The following is a 17,449-nucleotide window of genomic DNA, read 5'->3' on the forward strand; positions in this document are numbered from 1 at the left end:
GCCCCTGTGTGTGTCCTCAGCGTCTCGGTGGTCCGTGCTCTGGCGGCCCGGCTGTGCGCCCTGCTCCTCACATGGCCCGGGGCAGCGCCCTCCCTTGCAGGCCAGCCCATGGAGCCCTCACTGAACACAGCTGTGCTGGCCGAGAGCAGGTGCTGCGTCCCTGCCGGGGCTCACCCCGGACTCCCCTGCTGCACGTGTCCACGGGTTGCCAGGAGCTGTGGGCAGGGCTGTGTTCTGTGGGTCAAGTCCCCAGGGGTTCTGGACCCTCGGTCTCCCTGTGGTGTGCCCTCTCCACACTGGCAGCAGGGACCCTGCAGTGGGGCCACAGTCGGCCAGAGGTGGGTGTCCTGGCCAGCCGGCACAGAGGCTCTGCTGCAGGGCCCCCTCTGGACTGGGCAGCATCACTTGGCTGGGTGTAGGATAGCTGGGGGGTGGTGTGAACAGCCTTGGAGCTGGTCCAGCCCTCTGTGGGCAGAGACGCGGGGCTCCCGCAGGGCCCTGTGCCTTCTCCGGCTGTTGATTGTTGTCACGCGCCCCACCCCAATCCCCTGCCAACCCTGAGTGGCAGTAATGGGACCCTGGGCCCTGGTCTGACTCCCAGCTACTGGGGCTCCTATACTCTCCCCGCCAGCCCGTGCCCTCCTCGGTCCTGAATTTCCTGCCCTCCTGACGCTCAGCTGACCTCAAACTCAGTCGTGGCCAGCAGACCCTTCCTCTGCCGCCCTAGCATGCCACCAGCCCCCAGGCCTAGCAGGGCCACCTGCTCCCTCCGCCTCCCGGAAGGACAGGCTCCTGGCTGACCACGCTGCACCCACACACACACTGCCAAGAGCCCTGCGCCTCTGGGAGGCCACGGCCCCTCCCAGGCCACCCATCCCGCTCACCGCCCCTCTGCCTTCCGGCTCGCTGTGAGCCCTTGGTCTGCAGGCCACATGAACTGTCCCCTTCCTCTTCTAGGTATGGATCTCTGAAGTAGGGGACGCAGGGGAACTGGACCATGTCTGACCTGGTGCCCAGGGAGGACCCTCTGGGGGAAGCCAGAGGGGGTGGAAGGGAGCTGGCCTGCTGGGTCCCCAAATGTCCGTGCAGCAGACTCGTGAGCAAGCAGCTTGGATGTTTAGCTGAGGAGACTCCAGCCAAAGTGTCAAAGGTGCAGCCTGCTTTCTCTGCTGCTTGTAGTAAAATACACGTTGAGAGACTGAGAAAGAGCTAGTAACAAAAGGGATCAAAACACTTGATGGTCTGAGGTCTCAGCCAAGCCCGACTGCAGAAAGACACTGGACTGAGGAGATTGCCTGTCAGGAAATGCAGCCTAGAGAAAAAGCCAAGGGTTACTGGGCATCCTTTTGCTGGAAATGTAGAACATGAACCAGGGCAGAGATTCCGTCAGAGAGTCTTGGAACAGACCTCAGTCGGCCCAGTGGAAGCCAGAAACGGGAAGGATCTCGGGAGGATCTGAAGGAGCCTCTTGTCTTAGGGACTGAACCCCCACGCCGTACCACGATAGCGCCATGGTTCCTGAGAACTTCATTCCGTCAGAAACATGGCCAGCTTGGACCAAAGAGGCAGAGGGTCGAGTGGGAGGCTGTTGGACTCACAGCTCTCTGGGCAAGATGCAGACTGATGGAACCTCGGCTGAGGACACTGGCTCCTTTTCTCTAAAATGAAGGGCTGAAGGGGGCAGAGGGTCCTGGGCCTGGAGCCCGCAACCACGGAGGGCAACTGCCGGGCCCTGCTGCGCACTGGCCTCACGGGCTGTGCCGCGCTGGACTTTGAAATCCGCCTCCTTCAATTTCTCCCTTTTCGATGGAAACTCCCGTACCTGGCCTCTCGTACCTTCTCTACTGTTCTGGTTTGGAAGTAGATGACTTCTAGTTTCAGACGCCCATGTGGAAAGGGACAGTTCATATTCCGTGTCTGCTGTTAGCTGCTTCAGGTGGTTTAGGTGAGGTTTGGGGTTTGACTTCACCCTGTAGTGGGTTGAGACTTAAGGAAAGGGGTGTGTTTTACACATGAGGTGGATGTGGAACTTGCTAGGGAGCAGTCTGCAGTGGGCGGAGTCACACACCCTCCCCCAGAAAAGAGCCCACCCCCACGTGCCTGGAACCTGTCGGCCTGTTACCTTCCCCAGCAGAGGGGGGCAGCTGCAGAGGGAGTGAAGCTTGCTCACCAGCTGGACTTGAGGGGGGAGACTGGGCTGAGTGTGGTCCCGGGGCTCCTTCAGACCGAGGAGGGAGAACCAGGGCGACGCAGCGTAAGAAGGGCTGGCCTGTGCTCCTGGCGCCAGGAATGCAGGGGCCTCCAGAAGCTGACCGAGGGGACGTCCCTGTGGCTCAGTGGTTAAGAATCGGCTTTCACTGCAGGGTAGTTCAGTCCTTGGTCAGCCCCCCATGCTGTAGGATGACGGCGCCCACAGGCCTCGACTAAAGAGCCTGCGCGCCCTGATGACAGAGACCAGGGCACCCAAGGGTAAACCAACAAAGGCTAAAAAAAAAAACAGCTGCGGAAGGAAATGGGCCCTCCCCACGGTCATCAGAAGTGAGGCCATCTCAGTGAGGCCCCATTCCTGAACTTCAGAACTTAAGAAGGCACGTTTCTATGGTTTCATTTCAGTTCAGTTCAGTCGATCAGTCATGTCTGACTCTGCGACCCCATGAATCGCAGCACACCAGGCCTCCCTGTCCATCACCAACTCCCAGAGTTCACTCAGACTCATGTCCATCCAGTCAGTGATGCCATCCAGCCATCTCATCCTCTGTCGTCCCCTTCTCCTCCTGCCCCCGAATCCCTCCCAGCATCAGGGTCTTTTCCAATGAGTCAACCCTTCGCATGAGGTGGCCAAAGTACTGGAGCTTCAGCTTTAGCATCATTCCTTCCAAAGAACACCCAGGACTGATCTCCTTTAGAATGGATTGGTTGAATCTCCTTGCAGTCCAAGGAACTCTCAAGAGTCTTCTCCAACACCACAGTTCAGAAGCATCAATTGTTCGGTGCTCAGCCTTCTTCACAGTCCAACTCTCACATCCATACATGACCGCAGGAAAAACCATAGCCTTGACTGGACGGATCTTTGTTGGCAAAGTAATGTCCCTGCTTTTGAATATGCTATCTAGGTTGGTCATAACTTTCCTTCCAAGGAGCAAGCGTCTTTTAATTTCATGGCTGCAATCACCATCTGCAGTGATTTTGGAGCCCAAAAAAATAAAGTCTGGCACTGTTTCCACTGTTTCCCCATCTATTTTCCAAGAAGTGATGGGACCGGATGCCATGATCTTCGTTTCCTGAATGTTGAGCTTTAAGCCAACTTTTTCACTCTCCTCTTTCACTTTCATCAAGAGGCTTTTGAGTTCCTCTTCACTTTCTGCCATAAGGGTGGTGTCATCTGCATATCTGAGGTTATTGATATTCTCCCAGCAATCTTGATTCCAGCCTGTGCTGCTTCCAGCCCAGCGTTTCTCATGATGTACTCTGCATAGAAGTTAAATGAGCAGGGTGACAATATACACCCTTGATGTACTCCTTTTCCTATTTGGAACAAGTTTGTTCTCCCTTGTCCAGTTCTAACTGTTGCTTCCTGACCTGCATGCAGGTTTCTCAAGAGGCAGGTCAGGTGGTCTGGTATTTCCATCTCTTTCAGAATTTTCCACAGTTTATTGTGATCCACACAGGCAAAGGCTTTGGCATAGTCAATAAAGCAGAAATAGATGTTTTTCTAGAACTCTCTTGCTTTTTGGATGTTGGCAATTTGATCTCTGGTTCCTCTGCCTTTTCTAAAACCAGCTTGAACATCTGGAAGTTCACAGTTCACATATTGCTGAAGCCTGGCTTGGAGAATTTTGAGCATTACTTTACTAGCATATGAGATGAGTGCAATTGTGCGGTAGTTTGAGCATTCTTTGGCATTGCCTTTCTTTGGGATTGGAATGAAAACTGACTTTTTCCAGTCCTGTGGCCACTGCTGAGTTTTCCAAATTTGTTGGCATATTGAGTGCAGCACTTTCACAGCATCATCTTTCAGGATTTGAAATAGCTCAACTGGAAATCCATCACCTCCACTAGCTTTGTTCGTAGTGATGCTTTCTAAGGCCCACTTGACTTCACATTCCAGGATGTCTGGCTCTAGGTGAGTGATCACACCATCGTGATTATCTGGGTTGTGAAGATCTTTTTTGTACAGTTCTTCTGTGTATTCTTGCCACCTCTTCTTAATATCTTCTGCTTCTGTTAGGTCCATACCATTTCTGTCCTTTATCGAGCCTATCTTTGCATGAAATGTCCCTTGGTATCTCTAATTTTCTTGAAGAGATCTTAAGTCTTTCCCATTCTGTTGTTTTCCTCTATTTCTTTGCTTTGATCGCTGAGAAAGGCATTCTTAACTCTCCTTGCTATTCTTTGGAACTCTGCATTCAGATGGGAATATCTTTCCTTTTCTCCTTTGTTTTCGCTTCTCTTCTTTTCACAGCTATTTGTAAGGCCTCCCCAGACAGCCATTTTGCTTTTTTGCATTTCTTTTCCATGGGGATGGTCTTGATCCCTGTCTCCTTTACAATGTCACGAACCTCAGTCCATAGTTCATCAGGCACTCTGTCTATCAGATCTAGGCCCTTAAATCTATTTCTCACTTCCACGGTATAATCATAAGGGATTTGATTCAGGTCATACCTGAATGGTGTAGTGGTTTTCCCTACTTTCTTCAATTTAAGTCTAAATTTGGCAATAAGGAGTTCATGATCTGAGCCACAGTCAGCTCCCGGTCTTGTTTTTGCTGACTGTATAGAGCTTCTCCATCTTTGGATGCAAAGAATATAATCAATCTGATTTCGGTGTTGACCATCTGGTGATGTCCATGTGTAGAGTCTTCTCTTGTGTTGTTGGAAGAGGGTGTTTGCTATGACCAGTGCGTTCTCTTGGCAAAACTCTATTAGCCTTTGCCCTGCTTCATTCCATACTCCAAGGCCAAATTTGCCTGTTACTCCAGGTGTTTCTTGACTTCCTACTTTTGCATTCCAGTCCCCTATAATGAAAAGGACATCTTTTTTGGGTGTTAGTTCTAAGAGGTCTTGTAGGTCTTCATAAAGCCGTTCAACTTCAGCTTCTTCAGTGTTACTGGTTGGGGCATAGGCTTGGATTACTGTGATATTGAATGGTTTGCCTTGGAAACGAACAGAGATCATTCTGTCATTTTTGAGATTGCATCCAAGTACTGCATTTCAGACTCAGTGGAATGTGGTCCACTGGAGAAGGGAATGGCAAACCACTTAAGTATTCTTGCCTTGAAAACCCTATGAACAATATGAAAAGGCAAAATGATAGGATACCGAAAGAGGAACTCCCCAGGTCAGTAGGTGCCCAATATGCTGCTGGAGATCAGTAGAGAAATAACTCCAGAAAGAATGAAGGGATGGAGCCAAAGCAAAAACAATACCCAGCTGTGGACGTGACTGGTGATAGAAGCAAGGTCCGATGCTGTAAATAGCAATATTGCATAGGAACCTGGAAAGTCAGGTCCATGAATCAAGGCCAATTGGAAGTGGTCAAACAGATGGCAAGAGTGAATGTCGACATTCTATAAATCAGTGAATTAAAATGGACTGGAATGGGTGAATTTAACTCGGATGACCATTATATCTACTACTGTGGGCAGGAATCCCTTAGCAGAAATGGAGTAGCCATCATGGTCAACAAGAGTCCGAAATGCAGTACTTGTATGGTTTAAGCCCCTAGGTTTTTGGTAACAGGTTATACCAGCACCGTGTGTAAGACGGGCTATGGAACTCTTACAGGGTCATCAAGAGCCCGAGAGGGTCCACGAAGGCACTGCACCCAGGCCCTGGACCCCACGGACAGGCCTGCCCGCAGCATAGCCTCTGCAGTCCCACCTGCGCCCTGGGGCCGGCACTTGGTTCCCCACCTTGCTGGGGGACCGTCTCCGCGGCCCCCTCCCCTACGCAGACACCCCAGCTTTGACGTTCACTCCACTTCTCTCTCCTCCCCGCCCTGGCCACCATCTCTGCGCCCTGCCACCTCCACCCTTGCCAAGGCACACCAGGAGACTGGGCTGCTGGGGGTGGGGTGGGGGCGGGCCCGGGAGGGGGGAGGTGTGGGCTGGACCTGGTGGCCGAGGTGAGCCAGGAGTGGGCGCGGATCCGCGGGGGGCGGGCCAGGCCCCCCGCGGCCAGCTCTCTGCTCCGCAGCGCCCCCGGAGGCCGGCCGGTGAGAGCGGGGGCGCCACTGTCGGGGTGGGCTCCGGGCAGGGCGCAGGGAGGGCTGGGCGGTGGCTGCAGCCACGGCTGGGTGCCCCGCCCACCGGCTCTGCCCCCAGCAGCGCGCAGCGCCCCCGCCCAGGGTTTCCCTGGGGGGCAGCACCCACACCGGTTGGTGGGTCACCAGGCCTGCGACGTCATCCTCTGATCCTTTTTGTTTTCTGCAAGGGCGCATTAAAGTCTCTACTTCACAGACATAGTGCTCAGTTTAAAGTGCTCCGAAGGCATCTGTCTGGCACACACGGATGTAGTTATAGGAGTGAATAGTAGCAGCAGCAGCTTTAGGCTTAGCTTGCTTTGGTTTCTTTTATTTACAACCGAGAGAGAGCTTGGTGTAGAAACGGGACTGCGGGAAAGGGCGCTCCCCCTGAGGGAGTGCGCTGGTGGGCTCCCACGGGAGGCTGAGGGTCGCTGGTGTTGACTGCGGTGTCCTCTTCGGGGGATGCCAGTCGTGCCCACTGAGGCCGACTCGTCAGAGCGCAGACTCTGAGAGGGCCAAGGGGAGAGCTGAGGCGGCCTGTGGCGTCAGCCGCTTTCAGTGAAGACTCGCACAACCGTCGGGTCAAGAGAACCTCTCTGGCGGCCGGTGAAGAGCCAGACGGCCACGCGCCTTGCCGGGATGCAGCAAGCCAACCCCCTCCCTCCACCTGGTTCTTAAGCTGAAGTGAACGGGACACCACGCAGTGCACGGCCCACAGCAGAACCTGGGCCCAGAGCGGCCTCTGGGCGCCGACCTCCTCGGCGGTTGGGCGGTTTCCAGCGTCGCCCCCCGGCCGCAGACTCTCGTGAGTCCGGGGTCCGCGCCGCTGCAGCGGAGCCCCCAAGCCCCCAAGCTCAGGGCTACGCCCCGGAAGCCCGGCGCCTGCAGCACGAGGGCCGAGAGGGGAGCGCGTGAACCCTAGGCCGGATCTGCCCGCCCCAGGGCCAGACGGCAGCACCTCGGAACAGCCGGTCGGGCGGCTGCGGGCCAGGGATGGCGCCGCCCCCACCACGGGCGAGAGGGCCGCCCAGCCCCCAGGCCGGTCGCACTCTGTTGGTGCGGACGGCCGGGTGCAGAGTCCCCTCCCCACGCGGGGAGGCGGCTCCGCGGGCCTCGGGCTCCCCCCGGGACCCCGGTCAGGGGCTGCCCTGCGTCCCTCCTCAGGCCGCATGGTGACTCCCGGGTGCTGCCCTCGAGACATGGGGCTGGGTGGCCCGCGGCCCTAGGGTCTGCCCTGTCCTTGGCGTTGCAGCGACGGGGCGGGGGCGGGGGGGGGTGGGGTCCACCCCTGGCGGGGACCACGCTGCCCTGCCAGCCCGGTGTCCCAGAGTTGCCCACCCGCCTCGGCCCGTCACCCCAGGGCTGGGCCACACGCCCCTCTGCCTCTTCCCGGAGGAGGGCTGGAAAGGAAGGTCATCGTCCTGGAAGGGCCCGGGTGCGGCCTCGGGGTGCTGGTCTCGGGGAGGCAGCAGAGCCGCAGTGGCCGGGCGGGGGCGCGCTCGCCCGGTGCCCGTGCCCGGCAGCGTGCCACCCGGCCCCGCCCCCGCGGCCGGGCAGACGTCGCGCCGTCACGCCTGCTGCCTGGGTCCCAGGCCGCCCCACGTCCCGCCCGCCCGCCCGCCCGCCCGCACGGAGACTGGCGTGGGTGACTTTACGGAAGGAATTTATTGTTCGGAACTAAGTTGCTCACAGTTATTTGATGGGGGTACACGGGGTGGGGCGCGTCCGCTTCCGTGACGTCTGTGTGTCCGAGTACAAAAGAGGAAGGCTAACGAGAGGTATTGCTTTCCGGTCCTCGGCTCTGGAGAAGCCCCTCCCACGGGGACCGCGTGGCTTTTGCTGTTATAGGTGTTTCGTTTTTTGTTGTGTACTGAGATCCCAGCCTGGGGCGGGGTCAATGGAACAGAAGCATTAAAATGTATCCAGACGGGCGAGCAGGCAGGCGGACGTGAGGTGGACTTGTGGCGGTCAGGGCATGCAACCGCGCCTGCCGCCGCGGCCCTCCGGAGGCAGGGACTCGCTGCCTTTCTCTCTGTCCTTGGTTTTTTTTTTTTCAATTTTTTGTCATTTTAGTAAAAAAAAAAAAAAGCCTGCAATGCCTCTTCTGTCTAGCGTGTTATGTGTAGGGGGCCAACTCAGGCCTTCCCCAGGCCCCACACTCGGACACAAAACCAAGATGGGCCCCGGCCCGGGCCCCCCAGGATGGAGTCACGTCTCCTCAGACCGAACCTGGGACAGAGCGAACCACGCCATTCTCTAAATATATTTATATGTGTGTGTATAGAAAGAACCGAACTCCAAGTCTAGCCCTGCCCCTCGGCCCGCCCCCCCAACACCCTTCTCCAAAAACAACCAAGAAAAAAAGTTTATAAAAATATCTTGCAGGAATTCTTTAAAGTTTACAGTAGCTTGCCGGCGCTGCACCGGCCGGCTGCCCCCAGCACCCCGACGGCTCTGTCCATGGGGCACCTTGGCCCAGACCCCACCCTGCCCAAGACACACACACACACACACACACACACACACACACACACACACACACACACACACACAGACGGACGGACAGACGGCAGGACGGCGCTGCTGCTGCCCCTTCCCTGAACAGAGAAGAAACTCAATAAGTTAAAACAGCAAATAAATAATACTGATCTCGGCCAGCCTCGGGGCGACGGGCACGCTGGGCCCTGGGTCTCTTTCCACCTGCGGCCCCCAGGGAGCTGGGGGGGGGACGCGGCGGCTCAGGTGGGCGGCGCTGAGGTGCGTGGACGTGGACGAGGAGCGGCGGGGTGGGGGAGGGGCGCGCCGGGGAGAGGCCGAGGCGGCTGGGCCAGACGACTGCTTCGCCCCCTCGGGCCCGCCCCGGAGGCCGGCTGGACCCGCCGAGGGCGCTAGTCAGCGCGCGTCCAGTTGGGGGGCCTGGGTCCTCCTCCCCATGGCCATGCGGAGCTGAAACTGGGCAGAGCTGCCGCGCGGGCAGGCGGGCGGGCGGGCGGCAGGAGGAGAGAGGGCGGGTCTGCGGCAGCTGCCTTCGGTCAGCCGGAGTCCGGCGGAGAGCACGGAGGGCGGCCTCGTGGAGGTGACATGTTAACTTTTCGGGATAATTCCTGGTATCAGAGTGGAGACAGTGGCGTTGTCAGAGACAGGCAGAGAGAGACAGCGAGAGAGAGAAAGAGAGAGAGAGAGAGAGAGAGCGGGCCCGGTTGGCCTGGCCTGGGCTGCAAACCCCGGGGCCCCCTTTCCTTTCCTCCCCGGCTTGACGACAGTCTAGACGGACTGTGGCCCTGGGTCCACCCCGGGCGGGCGGGCGGGCGGCGGGCCGCACAAGGGGCGGGGGCCATGTGTCTGTCTAAGGCTGCTCCCGGCGGGCGGCGGGCAGCCCCGTCCTGGCCGCGTCCTTGCCCGCTGGGTACTCGGCGTCCCCTCCAGGGCCGGGGCCAGCGGCCGCGGAGTCCCCGAGTGGGCTGTGGGCACTCCGCTTGGCGGGCGTGCTGGGGGCCTGGGCCGCCTGCCCGTTCTTCTCGTCTGAAAAAAGTTGTTTAATTACGTCAAAGAAGTTACTCAATGGGCTGCCTGGGTGCACAGAACAGAGACAAAAGAAAAAAAGAAAAGAGAGAAAAGGAGGGAGGGAGGAGGGCGGGAAGAGAGAGAACAACAGACGAATGAACCAGGGGCCCACGAGGGCGGGCGCGCGGGCGCGCGGGGCCGCGGCAGCAAGCGGGGCTGGCAGCCGGGGGGCTCCAGGCCTCTGGGCGGCAGGCTGGGGCCCAGGCCGGCGGGGACCCTCCTCCTCCGCCAGGCCTCCCATCACCCTGAGTCCTCAGCGGTGGGAAGGCCAGGGCCAGGCAGGACCCAGGGAATGGAGGCCCAAGCCAGTCACACTCCTCCTGGGAGGCCTGGAGCCCCGCCCCCGGCCAGCCCGGGTGGCACAGCGTGGACACAGAGGTCAGCAGCGGACAGACAGACGGATGGATCGGTGGACAGGCATGGAGCTTGGGTGTGGTGAGGGCTGGGGCAGGCAGCCAAAGTAGGGGTCCCAGAGAGACCGTCCCGAGGGAAAAGGAAGGGGCAGCCGTGGGGGCCCAGCCTGTGCTCCTGGCCCCAGGGCACCTCAGCCCCTCCTCCTAAGCCAGGCCTCCGCCCGGGCAAGAACAGGCAGGACCCCCATCTCTGCTCTGATGACGCAACAGCCAGGTGCCCTGCTCTGCCCCCGCCGACGGCAGAGGGCCTGACCCGAGCCTGCAGCCCAGGGCCCGGGGGCCCCCTGACCTCGGGCCAGAGCCCGCAGCTGGGAGCCTTGCTGGCCTCGGGGCCGAGGCGCCCCTTCCTGCTCTGAGCCTTGGAGTCCCTCCCTGGCCTGCCTTGATCTTGGGCCGGGCTTGTGGCCACTCTGGGGACTGAATGAGGGAGGTGGCTGGTGGCAGAGACTGGGGGCTGGGCACAGCCGGGCGCCTTGGGGGCAAGCGCGGCCCCGTGTGCGTGTCCGGGCTCCTCAGGCACACAGGGACCCCAGGACAGCCGGGGGTGGGGGCAGCACCCACCAGAGCAGGCTGCAGGGGGTGCAGGGGTGAGCAATGGGGTGACAGGCTGGGGGGCCCCGGTGCGCGTGAGGGGTTCTTACCACATTTGGAAAGCCTCCCCGTCATCATTTCCATACAGTTAGTGGTGTCTGGAGCACAGAACGGAGAGAGGAGGGGAGACGTGTGAACACAGCTTCCAGCTCAGACGTCGAGCTGGGGGGTGGGCAGGCTCAGGCCGGGCCCGGGGAGGGGCGGGGCCCTGGGAAGGGCGGGGCCTAGGAAGTGGGCGTGGTTGTGACCGATGGTGGGCGGGGCTGGGGCCAAGGGGCGGAGCCAACGCAGGCAGGCTAAGAGGGCCTGTGCTCAGAAAGGCGCCAGGAACACGGAGTGCGGGGCTCAGCGAGGAGGCGCCCGCTGGGGCAGGCAGGGCTCCGCAGAGGGCAGCGGAGAGCGGGACCCCTCTCCTGGGCACTGGGGGTCATGCCTGGCCCTCCCTCCCCTCTGACTCTGGGTCCAGGGCACGCGCTTCGAAGCTAAGAGGTCCAGACCTCTGGCTGGGATCTGTGTGGGCCACCTTTGGGTCCTCAGCCTACCACTCACTCTTTGACCCGGTGGCTGCAAGGCTCCCCTTTTCCACACTCAGGGAGGCACCCTCTTCCCAACCCTCTCCACCCGCCGCTGGGCCGGGCCGGGTGGGCTGGGGGTGGGGAAGGCAGCCAGGCCCTCTAAGAGCCCCTCCTTGGGCTGCATGGTGCCCTGCTGGAGTGGCTACCAGGTCTCAGCCTCGTGCCCCAGAGGGACCCCAGCTTCTGCCCCCTCCCCACATCCAGCGGCTCTGAGCTCTCGGGACAAGCAGGACAAGAGGGAGGGACCTGGTAAGGGCCGACCCCTGGAGGAGGGGCTGGGGTCCCAGCCTGGGCTCCCCAGGTCCAGGGCTCCCTGAAGGAAGGCAGGGCAGACGGGCTTGGCCCAGAGCTGGCACCCAGCAGTCTCCAGGGAGGCGGTTCAGACCCAAGCTGGCGCAGGGGTGGGGCCCCAGGTTTGCTCCTGGGCCGGGGCCTGGCACAGGGCGCACTGGCAGTTGGGAGGGGACCCCTAGGGCGGGGCTCTGCCTGGCCAGGGACAAAGAAGGCCCGTGTCCCTGTCCTCCAGGCAGCTCGCCAGGCCCCCTGCTGGCTTCCCTGGACAAGCTGTCCTGACTCAGCTTCAGCCTCCCCCTGGGAGCGCTGCCTCCTCTGAGATGGGGGCATTAAAGGCACAGCCCCCAGGCCAGCCAGCTCCCAGGGCTGGGGGAGTGGGCCCCCTCCGTGGGTCAGAGCCCTCCAGCCCCAGCCCCCCCCCCCACCAGAGGGGCACACGTGACAAGGGGGAGAAGGTGGAACACAGACGATGGAATGAGCATGGTGGGGCGGGATGGACGAGGGCCACTCGGCCTCTAGGACCCCACACAGAAGCACAGACGGTCGGCCACAGGGGCCCTGAAAGGGGGGCTCTGGGCTGGACCCTGTGCTCCCCAGGCCCCACATGGGCCTCGCGGTCAGCTGGCATCTGCCGCCGCTCACCCGCGCCCCTCACCCTCCCTGACACGCCGCTCACCATTCATGCACGAGCCCCAGGGCTCACCCACACCTGTGCGGCCACAGCCCCCTCCCCGCCAGGGCCCAGCTGTGCTGACCCTCAGGCTCCTGGGCCTCCAGCGCTGCAGGCCTGGGCAACGCCAGCCCGTGTGCACCCCTCTAGGCCCACTGGGAGACCCCTGCTTCACCTGGACCTCAGGCCCCCCTGTCCTGCCCGTCTAGGGGAAGGTGGGTGGCGGATAGCCCCTCACATCAGCCAGAGTGGATACAAGAGTGGGTACCACCCCCCACCCTGGAGAATGCTGTGTGGGGGACCCCAAGGGCTCAGGGCCCCGGCAGGACCCCAGTCACTCCGGAGGAGCCTGCTCTCACCGGCCAGGGGCCGGGCTGCCCCGTGTCCAGCTGCTCAGCTGGGTGCTGGGCCCGCATGGCCTGTCCAGGGCCGGGAGGCAGCCGCTGGATGTGTGGGTGGGCACAGGGCGCCCTCCTCGGGCCAGCCTGGCTCTCACAGAGGACCTGCCCACAGCCCCCTCCCTGCCCCGGCGGTGGGGCCGGACACCTTACCTGCCAGCGTCAGAGGCTACTCTCGTAGCTGGTAGCCACCTTCTGGCCCTTAAGCCCAGCACCCCAGCTTAGTCCTGGAGCTGGCGGGGGGGGTTCTACAGTGGACAAGAGGCGCCTTTCAGTGTGGCGTGCGGCCCTACCTCCCTGGTGTGCAGAGACACCGCTGTGCGGGAGCGCCCTGCTCCCTGGGGGCGCATGGCTGCGGGCCAGGCTGCTCGCAGAGGGGCCACACCCCGTCCCCAGCCCTCGGGCCGCCGGGCCAGGCCCCTCCCTCACCTGACAAGTGCTGGGCTGAGGGCTGCTCGTGTGTGCTCAGCAGCTGGGCCTGAATGGTCTCCACGACCCTCTTGAAGCGGCGGCTTGGGCCTGGGGGAGACAGGGCGGGTGAGGGGCAGAGCCGACGGGGACCCCGGCGCTCCAGCCCCGCCTGGCCCCAGGCCTCCCCAGCGGCTCACCTGACAGGAGCGTGAACGTGACCGAGTAGATGCCGTTCTCCTTCTGCGCGGCCCCGCCCTCCGTGTACGTGATGTCCACCTGGAACTTGACCGGCTTCTGGAACACAGCCGGGCCCCCGGTCGCCTTGTACTCCGCCCGGAAGCTCGTCTGGGAGATGACGCTGTGACTGAGGCTGGGGATCTGTGGGCGCAGGCAGTATGAGTGCGGCCTCCCCTTGTGGAGCCGCCCGCCCCCTGGCCCCCAGACCCCAGCGGCAGGGGATCTCCACCTCAGGCAGGTGGACCCCGACACGGGGCAGAAAGCAGGGTCTGGCAGTGGGAGGGGAGAGGCGGGGCCAGAGCCTGGGCCGCATGTAGGGGACGCACCCCCCCCCGGAGTCAAAGCCTGACTCTGCTGGACTCAGGCCTGCGGCTCTGGTCGGGCCGAGAAGCCTCTGCACGGAGGGGCGCGGGGCTGCGGGAGGCAGGCAGCGGGCACACAGGACAGGGCGCCAAGCTCCCAGGGACAGTCTCGAGGCCCCAGGTGAATCCCCCAGACCTGCAGAGCCCCCCACCCCACAGTGAGGCCTCAGGCCCCTCCTCAGAGCGGCTGTGCATCACCCCACCTTAGTGAGGGGTCCCTGGAGGCACCCCCACACCCCGCCTGGGCTCGGCCCAGGGGACACCCATCTCCTGCCCCCCGGTCCTGCCCAGGCCAGGGTCCCAGGGTCAGAGACCTCGTGGCGAGAGGCTCACCGACAGGAAGGCGTGGACGATGTCAGCTTTGATGGAGCTCAGCGGCTTATCCTTGATGACCACGAAGATCTGCTCCTCCTTCTCTAGGCTGATGAAGTTTCCGAACCAGGACTTCTTGGCGAGCCTGGGTGTGGGCAGACAGCTGATCAGCTCAGGGCACCCCAGCCGAGCCGAGTGCGGGCCTGTCTGCTCCCCTGGGCTGCGGACAGCTCGCTGTCTTAACTGGGCCCCTTCCCAGGCCCAGCACCCTGACCCTCAGCCACAGCCCTGACCCCATCATCCTGACCCTCACCCCACAGCCCTAACCCCCACCATCCTGACCCTGACCTCTGACCCCATTATCCTGACCCTCACCCCACAGCTCCTGCCTTGACCCCATCACAGTGACCATGACCCCACAGCTCTGACCCCCCCATCCTGACCCCCATCCCAGCCGTGACTGTGACCCCATCTTGACTCCACTATCCTGACCAACTTCCCGCCCTAATCGCCCCTCCATCCTAACCCCTGACCAGCCCCGCCCCGGGCCCCGAAGCCCTCACAGTGGTCCTGCAGCTACCCCCTCCCACCTGGGTGTGGGCAGCACCTGCTGAGACCCCGTCAGGAAGGGAGGAGGGGAGGTGGGGAGAGTGGGGAGTGCCATGCCCTTGAGCACACCCCGACCCCAGCCTTGCGTTATCCTGCTGTTTGGGGGTGCCTTGCAGAGTGGCCTCCCTGCAATTCCCCGGGAGAGGTGCCCATTGGGACTGTGTGGGTGGGGAGGCGGGGGGACCCTGTGCAGGTCTGCCCGGGGAGGGGGGCAGGGATGGAAGCTGGGGCCTGGAGGCCACCTGCCCTCCCTCTGAGCCCGGGGGACTGGTGCCCGCCTGCCCGCCCAGATTACCCCTGGAAAACGGATCTCGCTCAGACCCCTGGGGGCCCAGCTGCTGCATGGAGCAGGGCAGGGGCCACCCCAGGGACCCAGGGCAGCAGCATCCTCTTGCACAAGAGCCCGCACCTCACAGGCACCCGGCCTGCCCTGCCCATCGTCCTCTGTCCCTCTGCCTCATCTGAGGCCCCCATCTGGGCTGGGCCGCCCCCTCAGTGCACACATCCTGCCTCCTGTATTCAGCCCATGCAGGCCCTTCCCACGGTGGATGAGGCTGGGACTCGCTTCTGAGCAGGAGGGCAGCGGGCCTCTCCCCCAAGATCAGGCTCTGAAAGGCTGGCCTCCCCCTGGCTAGGGACCTCCACCTCGTGTGGACAAACTGACACAGTTAGACGCAGCGGGGACAGACGGACGGAATGGGGAGGCTTGTGTGGCCAGGAGCCTGAATCCTGCTGGTGACCAGCTGAACCTTGAGGTGGACGGAGCCCTGGATGGGCCCTGAGATGACCGTCACTGACCAACACTGTAGAGTGGGGCCTGACCCAGAGGCTGGGTGATGGACAAGCATTGGCGGGAGCGCCTGCCCGATGCCAGGAGCTCAGCTGTGGACAGGGCCAGGGCTCCGCAAGCAGGGGGCCCGCCCAGGCCAGTATTGCTCGGGCGGCACTGGCAGCGTGAGTGGTGGGGCCTGATGCCCCGCAGGCGCCAGGCTGGGTCTTCAACTTGCAAGGCACTCTCCCGTGTGGCTCCCCTTTCTCTTGCCCGTTTCTGGAGCTGGCTCTGGGGCCAGTGGCAACGCTGCGGCCCTCGACACTGTGGGCGGCAGGCAGCCTGCCCACAGAGACCGTGTCCGCTTGTAGGGCTGGAGCTGGCCTCTGGGCATGGACTCCGAGGCAGAGAGGCGGGACCTGCCCTTCCCGGGCCCCAGCGATCACTGGCTACCTTCTCCTCCTTCCGCACACCCTGCTGGCTCTGCAGAGCTCCGCGGGCCTGAAGTTCAGAAAAGGGCCAGGAGGCGGCTCTGGAGCCCGCGGTGGGGGCCATCGCCCCGCCTCCCTCGATGAAGGCACTGAGTCACAAGAGCACTCAGCTGTGTGCTTGGCGTCGGGTCTGACAGCAGCCTGAGGGGCCGGGAAGGCCTGTGCGGTTCAGTCTGGGCCTGGCTGGGCCTGTCGGTGAAGGCCTGTTGTCTGATAGCAGCTCTTACACGTGCTGACGCGGACTCTGAGCCTCACCCGCTGGGGGAAGCTGCTGAGAGCAAAGGCTGGGACTCCTGCAGGAGACAGAGCTTGCAGCCCGAGACGAGGCGCCGGCCTGGTGTCTGCCCGAGGAGCTGAGAGTCTGGGCCATCGTGCAGGCCGGGTGTGAATGCCACGCGCACACAACAGACCGAGGCTGCGACCACGTGGAGGGGACGTCTCCGGGCCAACGACCACAGCCTCACGAGGAGCGGGTGCCGGGGACGCCCCTGCCCTAGGGCAACCCGTTGGCTCCCTCATTAGCCACACCCACTGAGTGGGGGGCAGGTGCCAGCCAGGGCTCTTGTGGGGGGACCAGGCCTCCAGGACTCGAGAGTGGGCGTGAGGCTGCGGGCCGCCTGAGCAGTGCTGTCCGCTGCTCTGGGTAGGCTTTTTCTTTAAGCTTTTCTAGAAAACCTAACAATTAAGTTACAAACGTGGCTGCCAGAGCTTCTGAAGACGGCAGGAAATCCTGACTGAAGGAACACCAACGGGGGGTCCCAGAGATCCTGAGGCCCTGCACCTAGGGCTGGCGGCCCTCCAGCTCCACCCCGGCACTATGTCCACAGGCCCACGCGGGGTCTCGACGCTGTGGTAACGGAGCTTCTCCTGCAGTGAGGTCACGGCGAGCCTGCCCACGGCCACCCCCCAGGTCTCATTCACATGCTGAAGGGAGAAGCAGCTGGGACCTCTCCGGGGTCTGGGCCCCAGACACGGGGACTTGCGTCCAGACATCCAGCACAGCACTGCCTGCCTGTTGCCTGAAGGCCGCGCTTCCGCCTCTTGTGGGATGGTGGGCGGAGGCCCCTCCTACAGGCACCTCACAGCTGGCCAGGGGCTCCGGGCCAGCCAGCTTCCCCGCGTAGAGCCCATGGCTCACAGCAGGAGCCGATGGTCACTCTGAGGCGCAGCTGTGCTGTCCCTGCCACCCACGTGACCCGCCCCGAGCTGCGGCTTCGGAGCAGACCTGGGCAAGGCTGCGTCGCTGCCCCGGCCTCGAACCGACCCTGGCACTCAAGGTGAAGTCGCAGGCGGCCTCAGCACCCTAGTGACCCCGGCCTGACACCCAGGGTCCATCCCGGCTGCCCACACACTCCACGTCCAGGCAGCGGGAAGGAGCCAGCAGCACATACTCGAGCTTGAGCAGGGCCACTTACTCTGGGGACGACTCCGGAGTCAGGTTGGACATCTCCTCGGGCGTCGGAACTGCATGCGGAAGGACAGGGAGAGAGCAGGATGACTGCCCCGCCCC

At 62.2% G+C, this 17,449-nt stretch overlaps 1 protein-coding gene across 10 annotated transcripts in view; it reads right to left on the bottom strand.

The window, feature by feature from the left end:
* BRSK2 (BR serine/threonine kinase 2) overlaps positions 7,890-17,449 on the bottom strand; it is a 49,884-nt gene continuing 40,324 nt past the window's right edge. For 3 of the 10 annotated variants that reach the window (XM_018043287.1, XM_018043284.1, XM_018043283.1), the window contains 6 exons: positions 17,355-17,403; positions 14,092-14,215; positions 13,357-13,537; positions 13,178-13,267; positions 12,902-12,996; positions 10,827-10,909 (listed from right to left, as the gene is read on the bottom strand). In XM_018043287.1, coding sequence (XP_017898776.1) covers positions 12,911-12,996; positions 13,178-13,267; positions 13,357-13,537; positions 14,092-14,215; positions 17,355-17,403 — 530 coding nt within the window. In that variant the 3' untranslated portion in view covers positions 10,827-10,909; positions 12,902-12,910. Of the gene's footprint in view, positions 9,348-9,728; positions 9,766-9,792; positions 9,814-9,858; positions 10,910-12,901; positions 12,997-13,177; positions 13,268-13,356; positions 13,538-14,091; positions 14,216-17,354; positions 17,404-17,449 lie in introns of those variants that run through there. The other 7 variants (XM_018043281.1, XM_018043282.1, XM_018043280.1 and 4 more) reach the window with 5 other exon arrangements.

The sequence above is a fragment of the Capra hircus genome, chromosome 29 (assembly GCF_001704415.2).
Source record: "Capra hircus breed San Clemente chromosome 29, ASM170441v1, whole genome shotgun sequence".
NCBI lineage: Eukaryota > Metazoa > Chordata > Mammalia > Artiodactyla > Bovidae > Capra > Capra hircus.